The following is a 15945-nucleotide window of genomic DNA, read 5'->3' on the forward strand; positions in this document are numbered from 1 at the left end:
TTTGTGGTTTGATTGTTTTGTTTGCTTGTCCTGCTCTTTGTGGGGAGGGGGACACTGGCCTCGGGCCACAACCCTGGAAGAAGTCGACTGTGCTCTGTTGGGCGCAGCTCCAGAGCCAATACTGGGCTGCAGCACGGAGGGGTGCATGGTGACGCCAGGGCATGGGGTCAGGTGCGTGCTCCAGCCCCTTCACCCCTGCACCTGACCGAAGGGTGACTTTCCAGTGGGGACCCAGGGCAGCCCCCTCCAGGGCCACACGAGGACCACCGATGACAGTCTCCCAGCTGGGGCTCCAGCGGGGCATGGGTGGTCCTGCGGATGCTGAGGAGGGGGGTCCCACAGCTGAAAGAGCAGCGGCCTCAGCCTCATATTTCATCTCTTTACTCACATGCAAGGTGGATGGGAGATGGGCTAGCATGAGGGAACATCACGGCACAGGAGATCGGGTCGGGGAGAGCCAGGAGGGAGGAGAAGGGAGGCTGGGAGGCTGCCCCCACGGGAGCTAAGAGGAGCCAGAAACCAGATGTGTCACCAAGTCTTGGGAAGAACTGAGGAGCGGGGGGCTGGGCCGAGGCATTGCAGATTTCCTCTGTGTCTGTCAGGGAGAGGTGAGTGGGGGGTTTGGAAGGAGGGTACCCCAGAGCCCAAAGGGAAGCTGGAAGTTCGCCCTGCTCGGCCTCCTCTCCGGGGTCCCCAGGCTGTCTGGAGAGCCCAGTGTCCGTCTGCATCCATCAGCGGCTGAGGTTCTGCCCTCCAGGGGCTGGACAGGCAGGGGTGAGGCCTGATCCTGGGGCAGGAGCTCTTCCAGGTTCCAGCATGTGGCCGAGGGGTGCAGATTGCCGGATCCCAAGGTGTGAGGGTTCCATGGCTGCACAGAGCAGCTCAGAAGCCACTGCGGGACTTCGGGAAGGAACAGGAGGCCAGGCTGGGAAAGGGAAGCAGGCCTGCAGCTTCTGCCTTTACACAGCAGTCTCGAGGTGCAGAGTGATCCAGCTCGTTCCCGTCAGTCACTGGGAGCAAAGGTCCCGAGCGTCGAGCACCACGTGTCCTGTAGAGGGTTGGGGGGAGCAAGCTGCGAGCTTGAGTTAGTCAAGAATGGCTCAGGATAGCTTCCTGGTTTGTTAATATGCATTCAAGGCCAGATGGCACCCCCGAAGACAGGGACTCTCAGCGCTGCCAAACGTCTTGGGGCCGCTGGTGCTGAGCCAGTTTGTAGCAGGGGGTGTGGCTAAAGGTGAGGAGAAGCCAGGGGTTCCAATGAGCTTCCAGGAAGGTGGGATGGCCCAGCTACCTGCATCCAACCACACATCCCTCCACCACCTAGAGGCCCTAACCTATACCGCCACCTGTGGCCCCACTTCCCCCTTTCTCTCCTTCCAGAAGAGTCTTTACCATCCTACTGTTAGACCTGCAGGATCAGAATGTGAACTTGCTTTTCTACATGGTTCAAAGACACCCTAACCTGCCTTTCCAAGCTCCTCCCACTGCTCCCACCCCGGAGCCCCATCTCAGCCTGCCTGTTCTCCTAGACACTTCGTGCTCATTCCTGAATCCAAAGTGCTGTTCACAGCCTTTCCACCCCCAGAAGCACCCTCTCCCCTCTTCCCCATGCACCCATCCTTTGAGGTCTGTGACTCTCCCCGCTGGATCACTCTGCTTGGACCTCCTGTTAGTGTCTTCCTGGCCCCTGCCAGAGAATCTTATGTGGCTTTGCACCGTCACCACCATATTGTAATCTTCTTCAAAGCAAATTCCTTATTTCCTAGCTCGTCAGCATCCAAAGCAGGGCTCTGTGCCCAGCAGATTCTCAGCACATAATACAGTAACGTCAAGTGAATTGACCCAAGGAGTCTTTGATGATTAGGCCAGTGTAAGGACTCCACAGAGAGGCACCTGCAGGCAGATGGTGTTGACCCCAAAGGTGTTCTCTAGAGGGGACAGCGGTTAAAGATGGTCAAGCAGTGCCGCCTTTGGGCCAAAACAAGGAACAGGAAATCAGATCATTCCAGCCAGGAATGGAGGGAGAAAGAGTCCAATGGTCCCCAGGAAGCAGACGATGATAAACAACCAGAGGAATATCCTATCAATGACCATGGCCACATACTTCCAGTCTTCCTTCACCTGCAGGTAGAAAAGGACTCACTGTGACAGAGGTCAGGCCTTGGGAGAGGGGAAGTGTCCCACCCATTCACAGCCCTGTAGCGATGACACTGGGGGCAACAGGGGCCCCACCGAGACCTTGGGGAGCTAATGTTGTCTCAAGACTCAAACAAGCCTCTCCTAGTGATCCCTGTCCTATCCCACCCCTGTGACCTCACCCCAGAGCCTTCTCATAGACTCTCAAGTTCCAGCTAAGGGAGGCTAAAGGTTCTACAACCACCAAGGGGCATGGGTCTTCTCAGGGGCCTACAGTGATTTAAAGTCAACACTCAGCAGTTACAAAATGGTGAAGACTTTGCTGCCCCGACATCACCTCCCACCCAATTCCCCCATCCACTGCAGGAGTTGGAGAGGAGGAGGTAAGCAAGGGTAGTGTGGCCCAGGGAAAGGGGTGGGGCCATGGGGGGGGTGGGGCTATGTGGAATTTGTGCTCAAAGACCAAGCAAACAGTTCTGGATTCCTACCTGCTCCTAGATTAATGATTAATTTTCCTTATCTACTCAACAAAGCCACCCACTAATAACCTCCCGGCCTTTCATCCTTCCCTAGGTTGATAAGAAATCTGTGATTCTGAGCAGTGGCCTGCTGACCTAATAATACTGGGCACAGCAGGCACCGAGACGGGGAGCCCGCCTGGTACAACCCAGGTTCCTCAGGGTTTGTGGGTGAATAGTGAATTCCACAAAATGCCCAGAGCCCACAAACAAAGAGAACTGGGAGGAAACCCATCAGGACAGAGGAAGAAGGCTGACAAAGCAGCAGCCTGATTTATCTGATTTATCGTTTCCTGATGATAGTCCCTCCACCTCCCTCTGCCCCCTTGCCTCACCACCTATAGGGTAATGGTGATAAAGGCTGGCGTGAGGATGGCACGGGGAATTTCAGCATCTGAGGACCCTCCTTCTCTGGCCTGCTGTCCCCCAGTGAGCCTTAACTAGAGCATCCTTGGCTGTTGTTCTGCCACTTGCCAATTAGTGTCTTAAGAGCTGCTGGCTAGAAGTTCTTTATCAGTTTAGTCCAGACTCCCAAGGGCCACACTGAGGGAAGTGGGTCCTCATGAAGAGACCAGGTGGCCCAAACTAACACCTTGGGGTGAGGTGGCTCCCTACCAGGCTGGTGGAATCACCGAGGGGAAGAGCCCCTCTCCCGGCCCCCACTCACCGAAGAGTCAGCATCCTCAGATCGCAGGTGATCAGCAATATAGTGCACACCTTCAAGTGCCTTCTGTATGCGAGGTGACAGCAGAAGCCCGCCCTCCTGCAACTGGACCTCCACCCTGGGCCCTGAGGCCCCCTGATGTAGACCACCGTGGCCATGGAGGACACCCATGGAGGGGGATACGTGAGCTGCCCACCCCCATCTGTCTTCCTCCTCCTTTTCCTCCTCTCTTTCCTCCGCATCCACGTTGGTCTCCAGCCAGTAATGAGAGGAGCTGGGCTTCAGATCTGGGGGGTCACGGGGCTCCAGGGGGGGCACAGGCCGGTTCATCAGAAGCCACCGGGGCACACAGCCCAGAAAGGCCACCCGCACCCAGTGGGGCATAGTGTGGGTGCGGGGGGAGCGGTGGTGGACATTTAGTACAAAGACCGTGATGACGATGGAGAGCGTGACGAAGATCATGGTGAAGAGCAGGTACTCGCCGATGAGCGGGATGACCAGGGAGGTGGAGGGGATGATGTCCGTGATGAGCAGGAGGAAGACGGTGAGCGAGAGCAGCACGGAGATGCAGAGCGTGATCTTCTCGCCACAGTCGGAGGGCAGGTAGAAGACAAGCACCGTGAGGCAGGAGATGAGCAGGCAGGGGATGATGAGGTTGATGGTGTAGAAGAGGGGCAGGCGCCGGATGACGAAGTAGTAGGTGACGTCGGGGTAGATCTCGGCGCAGCAGTCGTACTTCTTGGTGTTGTAGGTGCCCGTGGCATTGATGATGGCCCACTCGCCGCTCTCCCAGTAGTCCTTCAGGTCCACTGTCTGCTCTGTCTGCTCCAGGTCGATCTTGGCCTTGTCATACGTCCAGGAGCCAAACTTCATCTTGCAGTTCTGCTGGTCGAAGGGGAAGAAGGTGACGTCGATGCTGCAGGAGCTCTTGTAGATGGCCGGGGGCACCCAGTGCACAGTGCCCGTGGAGAAGAGGTGAGCCTTGGTCATGTGGGTCACCGCAAACTCCCCATCTGCACTGGAGACAGGAGAGGAGCTGGAGGACCTGGCACAGCCTGCCTGCCCAAGCCAGGCTGCTCCAGACAGCCAACAGCAGGGGACCCCAAGAACAAAGCCAGACCTGGCCAAGTTGCGGGGATTTACGCAAGCGTGTGAGACTCTTCCCGCGCATATTCAGAGCGACCTGAAGGAGTGTCTTTCAAACGCTGTCTTTTTAATTACAAAAGTAGGAATTTTGAGGAATACAGGAAAATACCAAGAATTTTAGGGATGCCTGGGTGGCTCAGTCGGTTAAGCGTCCCACTCTCGATCTTGGCTCAGGTCACGATCTCACGGTTCCTGAGATCGAGCCCCGTGTTGGGCTCTGAGCTGACAGCATGGAGCCTTCGTGGGATTCTCTCTCTCTCTCTCTCTTTCCCTCTCTCTGCCTCTCCCCTGCAAGTGTGCAAGAGCACACGAACACATGCGTGCACTCTCTCTCTTTCTCGAGATAAGTAAACATCTAAAAAGAGAATTTTTTAAATAACCACATTAACATTCTGATGTCATGTACATCATATATGTTTGACTGACATACAGATCGTGTATATAATTTTTTACATGTTTATAAACCCATGGGGCATATAGTCTCATTGCCTGCTGGTATTCATTTAATATGTTAGAGTGATTGTGTATATTTCCTCCCCCCAGCAGATGGTCAGCAAAGCCCTTATCTGGGGTCTTGCCTTCTCCACCTGGGATCCTTAGCTCCTTGCTCAGAAGAGACCCAGCACCTCTGCTGGTGTAGAGAGATACCTCCTTGACTCCATCCATTTACTGTGCGTTTCTACCTGGGCCTCATCCACTAGGGGCCGCACGGGAGCTGTGGGGGGATGGGATGTGGGACACGGGCCTGCCCTTCAGGAACCTCGAGGAAACCAGAGGCAGCCCTGCACACCTACACCACAAGGGAGGCAGTTTGGCAGCAGCACTCCAAGGGCAGTCCAAGTGCTCCCCAAGACACATTGGGGGCGGGGGTGGAGGTGGGGGTGGGAGGACCTCCCCAAGTGAGCAGGGTCACCCTGAAAGTAGTGGGATTGGCAGAGAGATGGGGTGAAGAGCCTACCAGCAGAGCCTGGGCTGGGAACAGAGGAAGAAGAGGGGAAAGACAGAACTCAGTGTGTGCTCAGGTTTGGGGGGCAGGGCATAAGAAGGGGTGGTAGAAGGGGCACCTGGGTGGCGCAGTCGGTTGCGTTTCTGATTTTCATGATCTCACGGTCCGTGGGTTCGAGCCCCCCCCCCCCCCCCACGTCGGGCTCTGTGCTGGCAGCTCAGAGCCTGGAGCCTGCTTCGGATTCTGTGTCTCCCTCTCTCTCTGCCCCTCCCCTGCTGGTGCGCGCTCTCTCTCTCTCTCTCTCTTTCTCTCAAAAATAAATAAACATTAAAAAAATATTTTTTTAAAGAAGGGGTGGTGGGAGATGATGTTTGTGGTGTCATGGGGCTAAGCATCCAAGGACCCACAAAGGCTCGGGGAACACTGGAAGAACAGTGACCATTCGCTGGGGGCTTCCTGATAGCCTGAGTCCCTGATTCCCTGGGGGGTAGAGGGGGCAGGCAGTGCGGTGGGCTCCACACCCCAGCATTTAAGGAGCCTTCCTTCTCCCTCCAATTCCCTATAAGGCAGGGGAACCAGAAGAACACACGGGAAGACAACCTTCTTTCCCATGGAGAAATTCCAGACCACGGATTGGAAAAACGGGATTGGAAACGGGAACTTTGATAGTAACAAATATCAGGGCAAACTTTAATTTTTTTTAAGGCATTTTTTTGTCACCACGCAGAATTACCACTAGATGGCAACATGTGCCCCATTCTGAGGAAGGAAAAGTGCAATTTCCTTGATCCTTCAGTTTCGCCTGGAGTGGAATGCCTCCATGGAGGAGACCTTTCTTTGAATGTCTGCAAGAATTTGGTTTGAACTTTCATCCTATCAAAAGACTTTCCTGTTATAATCAAGTAACACTGGCCAAAGCTTTATTGGCAATCCCAAACATCAGGTGTAGGATTTTGCTCCTGACTTCTGCCAGAAACAGCAACACGAAGGATCCTGGGTGCTGGCTCAGGGTGGGGGGGGGGGGGGGGGCGGGAGGGGGCGGCTCTGGGGCACAAAGGGGTCCATGAGTCCAGTGACAGCAAACACTAGGCACCTGCAGTGTTAGACCTTCCAGAAATCCGTGCTGTGTGTTTACAGACGTTCAGGGCTTTGGGTCTGACCAGGGATGGGTGGCGTAAAGGAATCATTGTCATTCCCCTTTGACCTATCTGAAGACACCAAGACTCCAAAAGTGGATCTGTCTCCCTTTGTTTTATTTAAAAATAGCTTTTCCAAATTCGGGCCAAATGAACAGGGAAATCCTAGGCTACATGGGTTTCTTGGCTGTGCAACTTCTAACATTTAAAATGCTGTCTTGTCCTAACATTTTCCAAAAGACTGGGGCCAGGACAGGAGACTTAATGATATACAATGTTAACCAAAATTATTTGACCACAGGACTACTTTTCATACCTATTTATATCTCTGAGAACTAGCACCCTTTAGAGCCCCACTTTAGAAAACACTGTTAGACAAGCATAATGCCAAACAGCTTTTACGTTTTGATTTCTATAGAACAGGTTTTGTTTAATTTTTTTTAACGTGTATTCATTTCTGAAAGAGAGAGAGACAGAGCACAAGTGGGGGAGGGGCAGAGAGAGAGGGAGACACAGAATCCAAAGCAGGCTGCAGCCTCTGAGCTGTCAGCACAGAGCCTGACGGGGGTCTTGAACCCACGAACCGTGAAATCATGACCTGAGCCCAAGTCGGACGCTCAACCAACTGAGCCACCTAGATGCCCCTTAAGTTTTGATTTCTAAATCAAGAATTACCTGACAGCAAACACAAATGGAAGTATAGATCTCTATACCTTCTTTAAAAAAAAATTGTGGAGACACCTGGGTGGCTCAGTCAGCTGAGCAACTGACTTCGGCTCGGGTCATGATCTCACCCTTGGTGAGTTCGAGCCCCGCATCGGGCTCTGTGCTGACAGCGCGGAACATGCTTGGGATTCTCTCTCTCCCTCTCTCTCTCTCTGCCCCTCCCCTGCTCCCTCTCTCTGTATCTCTTGAAATAAATAAAAATTAAAAACACTAAAAAAAAAATTGTGTTGGTGTTCTTGGTGCCGTCTTTAGACTCTCCTTGGCTTTTATTAGCTTCTCGTCACTATGCTCAAAGACGGCTCCTTTTTGGTCTTGAATACAAGACAACTGTCAATAATATGAGTTTTAAAAAGTACCCATACCAAGTGAGTTTGCTCCCTGGAAGGTGTTTCCCCCCCCAGGGGGATGCTGCTTACCTGTTCCAGCAGTACTGTCAGCCTGCAAACCGCCAACTCCTAGCCACTGTTTTCAGAGCCTGCACCAGCCACATGTTGCAAATACTACTCAATGTTGGCAAATCTGTGTCCCCCACCACCACCCAGCACAGCACCGTGCACTGATTTAGAGTGGATGCTCACTCAGTAAGTTTGGGTGTCTGAGTGCGAGAACACAAGGAAAGAAATAATGGAACCAAGAGGAAGGGGAAGGGGGTAAGGATGAGCAAACAGGAGTTGAGAGGAAAGCAAGGAAGCAGGGACACAAGAAGGTACCGCCCACGTCCAACCCAGCCGAGCCTCTCTTTACCCGCCCCCCACCCCAGGGGCCTCCCAGGGGCCTCCAGGATCCCTGGTTTCCTACTTGTTGTAGAGGACAATGTCAGGGATCCAGATCATCTCGGAAGGGACCCGGAGGGATGTGATGTTGCCGAAATCGGCCGGGTTCCAGTGCAGCTTGTAATCATTCCACTCCTGTGCATGGGAGGGGGGGAGGGGGTCACATCACCAGCACCGCCCAGGGAACCACCTGGGAACACCTAGGGCAGCCTGGGGACGCCTCAGCAGCTGGCGGGAACGTCCCAAGCGCCTCTCCTAGCCCCAGAGAAGGGAAAAGTCTGGGAGGCTGGGCCAGGGCTCTGAGTTGGGGATCGGAAGTCCAGCCTAAGATCAGCATCCCCCAGCTTTGCCCCAACTCTAGTACGAGCGCACCAAGACCATAGGTCACCCTAGTCCCGCTTCTAGTCCTCATTTTGCCTCCCTAGCAGGAAGACCCTGGAGAGCCACCTCACTCACTTGTAGGAACATTTATTAGCGCCCCACAGTTTACGTATTTTTACACCCTCTGTCTGGGAAGAGCCTTAGCGGGAGAGCCGGGCAGGGAATGCTGAGCACGTGGCAGTATTTCCCCATTTTAACAAGTAAGGAAACTGAGGACCAGAGAGGTGAACACATCCTGCCAGAGTTATGCAGTGACTTCCTGACTGTGCTTCAGAGGGCCCCCTGGGAGTCCCAGCAGCAAGGGGATGCGGGGGGGGGGGGGGGGGAAGGGGGGCAACCTTGCTCTCAGCAGCTGGTCCAAGTGAATCTTTCCCCCCCAAACCAGGTTAGCATTACCCGCTCTCTGAAATTTCCCTCTTTGGCATGATCATAGTGGCGAGCAATGTGGATTTGCGTATGGGTTTATTGAATGCCTCTGTGAGTTCTATGAAGCCAGGGACATCTGTTTCTCACTCTGGCTCCCTAGCACCACACCCCTGGTGAATGCTCAGTAAACGTGTCTCTGAGCAATGAAAACAATGCCTCCTCCCTCTAAAGCTGTCTGGTCCTGTCTCTGGGAGGGCTTCCCAGATCTCTTCTGGACCTGAAGGAAACAGCCACCCCCAACAGATGATGACTGGGGTCGACACACAAGGCTGTCCTTTGCCTCCAAGGGCTTATCATAATTAAAATAATGACTACTACCATTTAGAAACCCACTTTTGTCGCAGGCCCTCTAGATGGTTCTCTCTAATCTTCACAAGTAATCCTGTGGGTTAGGGTGAGGAAAGTGAAGTATGGAGGGTGCTTGAATCCTGGCCTCCCCTGGCCTCCAAGCCTGCCCTCATCCCAGGAGCCATTTTGCTTCCGTACATCTGCACTAAAATAGCGCTGTGATGCACCCTGGGAAAGGGTCTCATGAATGATGCCTTTTCCCCTCTAAGGATAGTCATGTGACGTTTACACAAAGCATCCACCTGGGTAGAGATCCAGGAAGGAGAGAAGGGAAAGGCAAGCATTTCCAGGAAGCAGGAGCATGAGCGGAAAAGCACTGGTCTAACTCAGTGGTTCCCCAGCCTCAAACTTCCAAGCCCCATTTTCATAATTTTTTCCAATATATGTGCACCACCTGTCTCATCATGTGCTTAGTATTTTCCTTTAAATTGGTTCGCCGTTTTTAAACTTACATAAATATTGAAATTTTATGTCACTGACGTAACTAGAAAACCAAGAGCATTCGAAAACATCCACTAGAATATAAATACACGACTATTACCAAAAGATTAGCGAGGCAAGTAAAATCATCTCACAAAACACTGCCGTTGGTACCCAAACCACGCTTGGGAAGACACTGACCTAGCTGTGGTATTGACCGTTCACCTGTAGGGGAAGGCTGAGGTGCTCAGAGGAGCCAGACTTGCAAAATAAGAAAGGTTGAAACGTTCGTAAAATTGTCAGGATTTCTCAGGACGTTGAATAATTTTGAAAGGGACTGATCTTCAGAAACCTATCCCCTTGCCCCTAGACCATCATCTGTCTAGCTTTTGGGTTCAACCAACACATGGAGGGCATCTACACCAATGGGTTATATTAATTGGCAATTGGTTGCCGATGCAGGCAACGGTTTATACTATCCCCATTTCACAGATGAGGAAAGTGAGGTTTGAGGCTGGTCAGAGGTGGTGCTGGTTGGCCTGACTTCTGCTCCAGTGCTCCTTCCTCTGCTTCCCACCCCAGCCCCCGAAGCCAAGGTGACGGGCTCATGGGGACAATTACGGCAGCCCAGGTTCTAGGTCTCCCCCTGAACTTCGGGACTATGTGGCTTCCCAAGTCTCTTACTATTCTGGGCCTCAGTGTGCACATCTGTAAAGATGAGCTGTGTGGCCCCTGACAGCCGCAAGGTGAACATTGTCAGAGGGGCCTGCTCCACACCTCCAACCTAAGCATCCAACTATAAATTAAGTGGCCAGCATACCGCCCCAGGGCCTATGGAGGCAGGAAGGACACCACTAGCCACTTACAGAAAGTAAGGCAGTCATTCAAAAGACTCAAAATGGAAATGCCAATCAAAATTCTGATTGTTGTGGTTTTCTGGGTACGAGCCTCTGAGATAGGAGATGGTTAAGTTACCAATGGGGCAGAAAGACGGAGTATGGGGGGAAAGTAGACAGAAGGCTAGGTCCTCTTTCTCATGTGCTCTCACCATCTCCACTTCGGGGCCTGGGGAGGGGCCAGGCAGAGCGCGAGGGGGTGAAGAGGAAAGGAATATATTCAGGCTCTAATAAAGCCTGTGCCCCCCAAGTTCTGCCCCCAAGGACAGTACATCAAAAAGGGTCACACATTCTTTTCCAGGATGGATGCAGGCCAGTTTTCAGACCATAAGAAGCCAGCAGCTTCATCTCCTGACTCTGAGGACCCTGGCTCTGGGGTGTCTGAACCACCAGGTGAGGCGTCCAACTCCCCTGCAGGAGAGAACTCATGGAGACACCCTGACTATGCCTGAAGAGAAAGAAGGGCCCTGTGGACCCAGCTTCCAGAACCTTCCCGAGCCTTCCAGACACCCCTCCTAAGGAATTGACATGAGTCAAGCGCTCTTAGAACCTCCAGAGCAGACCACAGGTTAAACAGCACCAAGTATCACCAGTAGTTGCCACTCAAAGCAGAAGACATCACCCAAACTCCTGGCCATAAAGCTATGAGATATGACAACTGTTACTTTGAGCCATTAAGTTTCGGGGTAGTTTGTTAGGCAGCATAGACGTGGAACACCCAGCATTCTCCCGCAGAAGGAGCCTGCGGTTCCGAGTTGAGCACACCTGGGCCCCCCTTTTCTAGCTGAGTTGCACTCAGCTTCAGGCTTTCCTCAGCTGTAAAAGGGGCAGAATGAAACCTCCTTTGGGTTTTCAGTGACAACTCAATAAACTGATCTCCAAACAATAGCCGGGACGTAGAAAATGCCCATTCCCAGAAAGGGGGTGACTGGGTTCTTGTAGGTGACATTCTCAGGTACTGGACTTGGAGTCTCAGAGCACAGCCCCTACGAGGAGCATGCTGCAATCGGCTGGCTTTGGGAATGTCCCAAGTGGTAACTCTTGGGTGAAACATGAATTCAGAATCCCGCTGAGAGTGAGAGAGTCCTGGGTGGGTCTGGGGTCCGTGGGCTCCCTCCCTTATTCTCGCCCCAACCAGTGGAGAGAATCTCACCTGCTTTAGCCAGACGTTGGTGGTCATCATTTGGTTCTTCTCATCCTGACCGGTAGAGAGAATAAGAACAGGCAGTGATGGAACCAGCCCCCCAAAACAGGGTAGAGTGGGGTGGGACGATGCAGGCCCCCTACTCACCAGAGGAACCTCTTATGCGACACCCCAAGCCCAGCCCAATTTACCATTCCCTCCCGATACCGCCACCCTTACTCAGATTCTTCAAGATCACACGGGCCACTTGGGTCCTCTGACTTTGCGTCCAGTGGAACAAGCAGGGCACTTAGAAAACCCGCTGCTGCCAATCACTGCCCTCTCAGGAGGGGGTGTGGGGCTGGGAGAGTGGGGGGTAGGGAGGAAGGACCCCGGGAAAGGGACCTGTGGTCTGGGGCCTGATCCCAAGAGGGAGAAGTATGGGGGACAGGCGCACCACATCGATGAGCTGGGCAATGGACAGCCCAAAGCGCACGATCACCACGTCTGAGGTGTTGGGCACTGGCCGTGCCCAGCGGTTGTAGCCCCTAAAGAGGTGTTTGAAGAGTCGGTCCTCGGCTTGGGTACGGGAGGCTCGCTGTGCTGACCCTGCGGACAGGAAGGAAGAGTGGGGTCTCCAGGAGTCCATGGTGGTGGGTGCTTGGGTCCCTCCCCCATCAAATCAGAACCACTGAACCTCAGTTTCCTCATCTGCAAAATGGGGACTCTATCCAGAGCTGGGCTCAAAACATTGTTTTGAGGATTCAACATAATAAAGTAGAACTTAAAGCAACCAGCACATGGCTGGGAGCCCAAAGGGGCTCCCAGGTGGCTCAGATGGTTAAACCCCTGACTCTTGATTTCAGCTCAGGTCATGATCTCCCACTTTGCGGGAGTGAGCTCCACGTTGGGCTTTGCAATGAGAGCAGAGAGCCTGCTTGGGATTCTCTCTATCTGTCTGTCTGTCTCTCTCTCTCCTTCTCTGCCCTGCCTCCTCAAGTAAATAAATAAAGAAATGTCAGTTACGCTGTGACTATTAGATAAGAAGGCATGGAAATAAGTGCTGGACAGGGAGGCAGAGACGGAGGAATGGAGAAGAAGTCAGACCTACAGATAACATGCAGCCTAGAACTGAAGAGCCCCCAGGGACAGCGATATGGGGGAGACACCTGGTTGGCATGGAGTGAGCTGCAGGGAGAAGGGCTTCACCCATCACAGCGAGCCTTTCATTCCCACGCACCAGTCAACGAACCGCTAATGCTAACCACAAAATCCTCTGCTACTTCAGGCATCTCCCCCATTTTTGCTCCAACCACTGGCATTTGCTCCTTCTTATCAGCCAGGCAAAGTGTCCCAAAATTGTGGATGGAATCGTTCGTGTTTGTTTTCACCGCGCTCTGCACACAGCCTCACTCTTCAAGGTTCCCCCGCCCGAGCAAGCCAAGAATGCTGCGCTGAAATCCAGAAAAGCACATCAGTAATAGCAGTTGCCGTGTACTGAGTGCCCACTGTATCCCAGGGGCTCGTCCCAGACTTGCATCTCACGTGGTCCTCACGACAGCCTGGGGCAGTTCGCAGAACGAGGGGCATTTTGCAGTTGAGGAACGCTGACCTTCGGGAGGCTCGAGGTGCCACAGCTCCCAGCATGAAAGCCGCGAGTGCCCCGCCACCTTCCCGCTGTGGGAGGAGCTACTCAAGTCCCCTGCAGCGCTGGCAGCTGCCGGGAGCCCACCTGCAGGAGTCTCCCCCATGCGGCACGGGAGCCTACAGGTGCGACATGATGTCCTAGTGATTACACCCACTCACCTGCTGGGCTCAGAAGGAGCCACCACAGACCGAGCCTCATCGAGGACAGGACTGCAGAGCGGGAAGGGCCCATGGCTTCAGAGGGTGGGGTCTGGTTTCCCCTGGACATCAGAAGGAGGGCAGGCCAGGGCTTTGCTGTGGGCTGAGGCTCAGACCTGCTTCCCCAGTAGAGGGTCCAGTTGCTGGCACGGCAGAGCTTCTGCTGGACGCCACACGGCCCTTCTCGCTATAGAACCTGAGCAGGTCACAGAAGGGGGCTTAGGGCTGTGCATCCCTGACACGGGTGTGTGTGCCTGGGTTCCTCACACTTCACAGAGCTGTAAAAGGTGAGCACGCAGGCTTCCCACGAGTAGAGGGCTCTTGGGCTCTCTCTGGCTTAAGTGAAGATCTAACACCTTCTCTCTCTGGCATCAACCAGCGACTCTGGCCTGAGAGAAACCCTGACGCGCTGGACGGAGGGGGGGTGGGTACAAGATGGGATTGGAGTCCCCACTGCTCTGGCCTCAGTGTTGCACCTGTAAAATGGAGATAATCACGCCGCAAGAGGTGGTCAGTGGAAGAACTCGGGTGCTGTTCACCATAGCCAAAATGGAAGCACCCAAATGCCGACGAGCTGATAAAGAAATACACGAGGGGTGGAATGTTGGTACCATGGAAGGGTGCGCTGACCTTCTACAGCATGGATGGACCTTGGAAACATGCGAAGTAAAAGATGCCAGACACACAAAACTACACGTGATGTGACCCTACGTATATGAAATATCCAGAATGGGTACATCTGTGGAGACAGAGAGCAGATTAGCTGCTTTGGTGGGGGGCTGGAGGGGAAAGGAGAAGAGGGAGTGACCGCTAAGGGTACAGGGTTTCTTTGGGGGATGGTCAAAATGTTCTACAAGTACTTAGCGGTGTCTGTTGTTCCGCTCTGCGAATGTAATTCACTAAAATGCATATTTTAAATATTTATTTATTTTTGAGAGAGCACGTGTGCAAGCGTGCACTCGTGAGCAGGGGAGGGGCAGAAAGACAGTAGAGAGAGAATCCCAAGCAGGCTCCGGGCTGTCAGTCCAGAGTCCAACATGGGGCTCAATTTACCAACCATGAGATCATGACCTGAGCCAATGGTGACATTATGACCTGAGCCAATATCAAGATGGGATGCTTAACCCACTGAGCCACCCGGGCATCCCCAAACTGTACATTTTAAAAGGATGAATTTTATGATATGTTAATTATATCTCAAAAAACTGTTATTAAAGAAATAAACATTTTCTGTATTAATAAAAAATAGCCAAGTCTCTTTAGACTGTAGGGACAATAATATAGGCTAGAATGTGGATCTCTGATTCACAACACGGTTCAGGGGCACCTGAGTGGCTCAGTTGGTTAAGCGTCTGACTCTTGATTTCGGCTCAGGTCATGATCTCAAGGTTTGTGAGATCGAGCCCTGAGTCAGTCTCTGAGCTGACAGTGTGGAGCCTGTTTGGAATTCCCTCTCTCTCTCTCTCTCTCTCTCTCTGCCTCTCTCTCAAAATAAATAAATAAATGTTAAAAAAATGATTCCAGTGGTAAGAAGGACCTGATGTCAAAGATGTGAGTGAAGTGTTAAATATTTCACAACAGAGGGAGTTGGGGAAAAGCTGTATTTTTAAGTTAATGTGTTAATGTATATAGTATGTGATTTAAAACGTTACTGGAAAAATTCAGTATTACCCTAAAAAGTTTACATATTCAAATTAGCACTTTCCTCTTCTTCTTCTTCTTCTTCTTCTTCTAACCACGCTTCTTGTTGGCAAAATAATGATGTCTACTGTTCAGCCACAGTCTGCACGTGTCAAATGCCAACTCTGTCCGGCACCAGCTGTGTCCTTGGGACACAGTGCAGGTAACGGGCATGGGGTTTCCCTTTGGGATGAAGAGAATGTTCTAGAACTCGATACCGGTGATGTCTACACAACATTTTGAATGGCACTAATGGTAAATTTCATGTCATGTATATTTTACTGCAATTTAAAAAGAAAAAAGAACATGAGTGAAAGGGATTTTAAAATGCAGCCCCCAGGTCCATCCTCTCCTGTGTGTTCCATTCTCATCTGCCGGGCGACTCTGCCCCTACTCTTGGAGCAGCGATTCCATCATTGATGTCCCACCTCTCCTCAAGCCTGTCCCCCCACCCTGCCTGCCCTCCTGGAGTTCGCGAATGTGGCTCTGAGTCCTGGCCACCACTCTCCTGACTCAGGACTTGGTCAGGGCACTCAAGCCCTCTGGGATTATCTGGTGCAAGGATAGAACAGTCTCTGCCTGCCTACCCCTCAGGACGGGTGCAGGGAGGGAGCACGAGGGATCATGACCACCACAGCGCCTGCGAAGTGCAGGGGGCTGGGTAGGAGAAGTGGAGGCATGGGGTCATGGGGACACGAAGAGCCCACAGCCTCCCGCGTTGATGGCTTGTGTCACCTTGGAGGGAGAGAGCGTGTGGGAGGGGCTTCATGTGAATTTCACT

The 15945-nt window shown here is 52.7% G+C and overlaps 1 protein-coding gene across 1 annotated transcript; it reads right to left on the reverse strand.

Moving 5' to 3' along the window:
- Positions 1 to 365: 365 nt before the first annotated feature.
- Positions 366 to 13745, reverse strand: CHRNA2 (cholinergic receptor nicotinic alpha 2 subunit). The gene is made up of 6 exons (XM_023252629.2): positions 13446 to 13745; positions 12097 to 12248; positions 11670 to 11714; positions 8071 to 8180; positions 3322 to 4336; positions 366 to 2121 (listed from the first exon to the last, which is right to left on the reverse strand). Exons 1-6 carry the CDS (start codon positions 13552 to 13554, stop codon positions 1996 to 1998), a joined length of 1557 nt encoding a protein of 518 aa, XP_023108397.2. The 5' UTR covers positions 13555 to 13745; the 3' UTR covers positions 366 to 1995.
- Positions 13746 to 15945: the final 2200 nt, after the last annotated feature.

Source organism: Felis catus, chromosome B1, assembly GCF_018350175.1.
Source record: "Felis catus isolate Fca126 chromosome B1, F.catus_Fca126_mat1.0, whole genome shotgun sequence".
Classification (NCBI taxonomy): Eukaryota; Metazoa; Chordata; class Mammalia; order Carnivora; family Felidae; genus Felis; species Felis catus.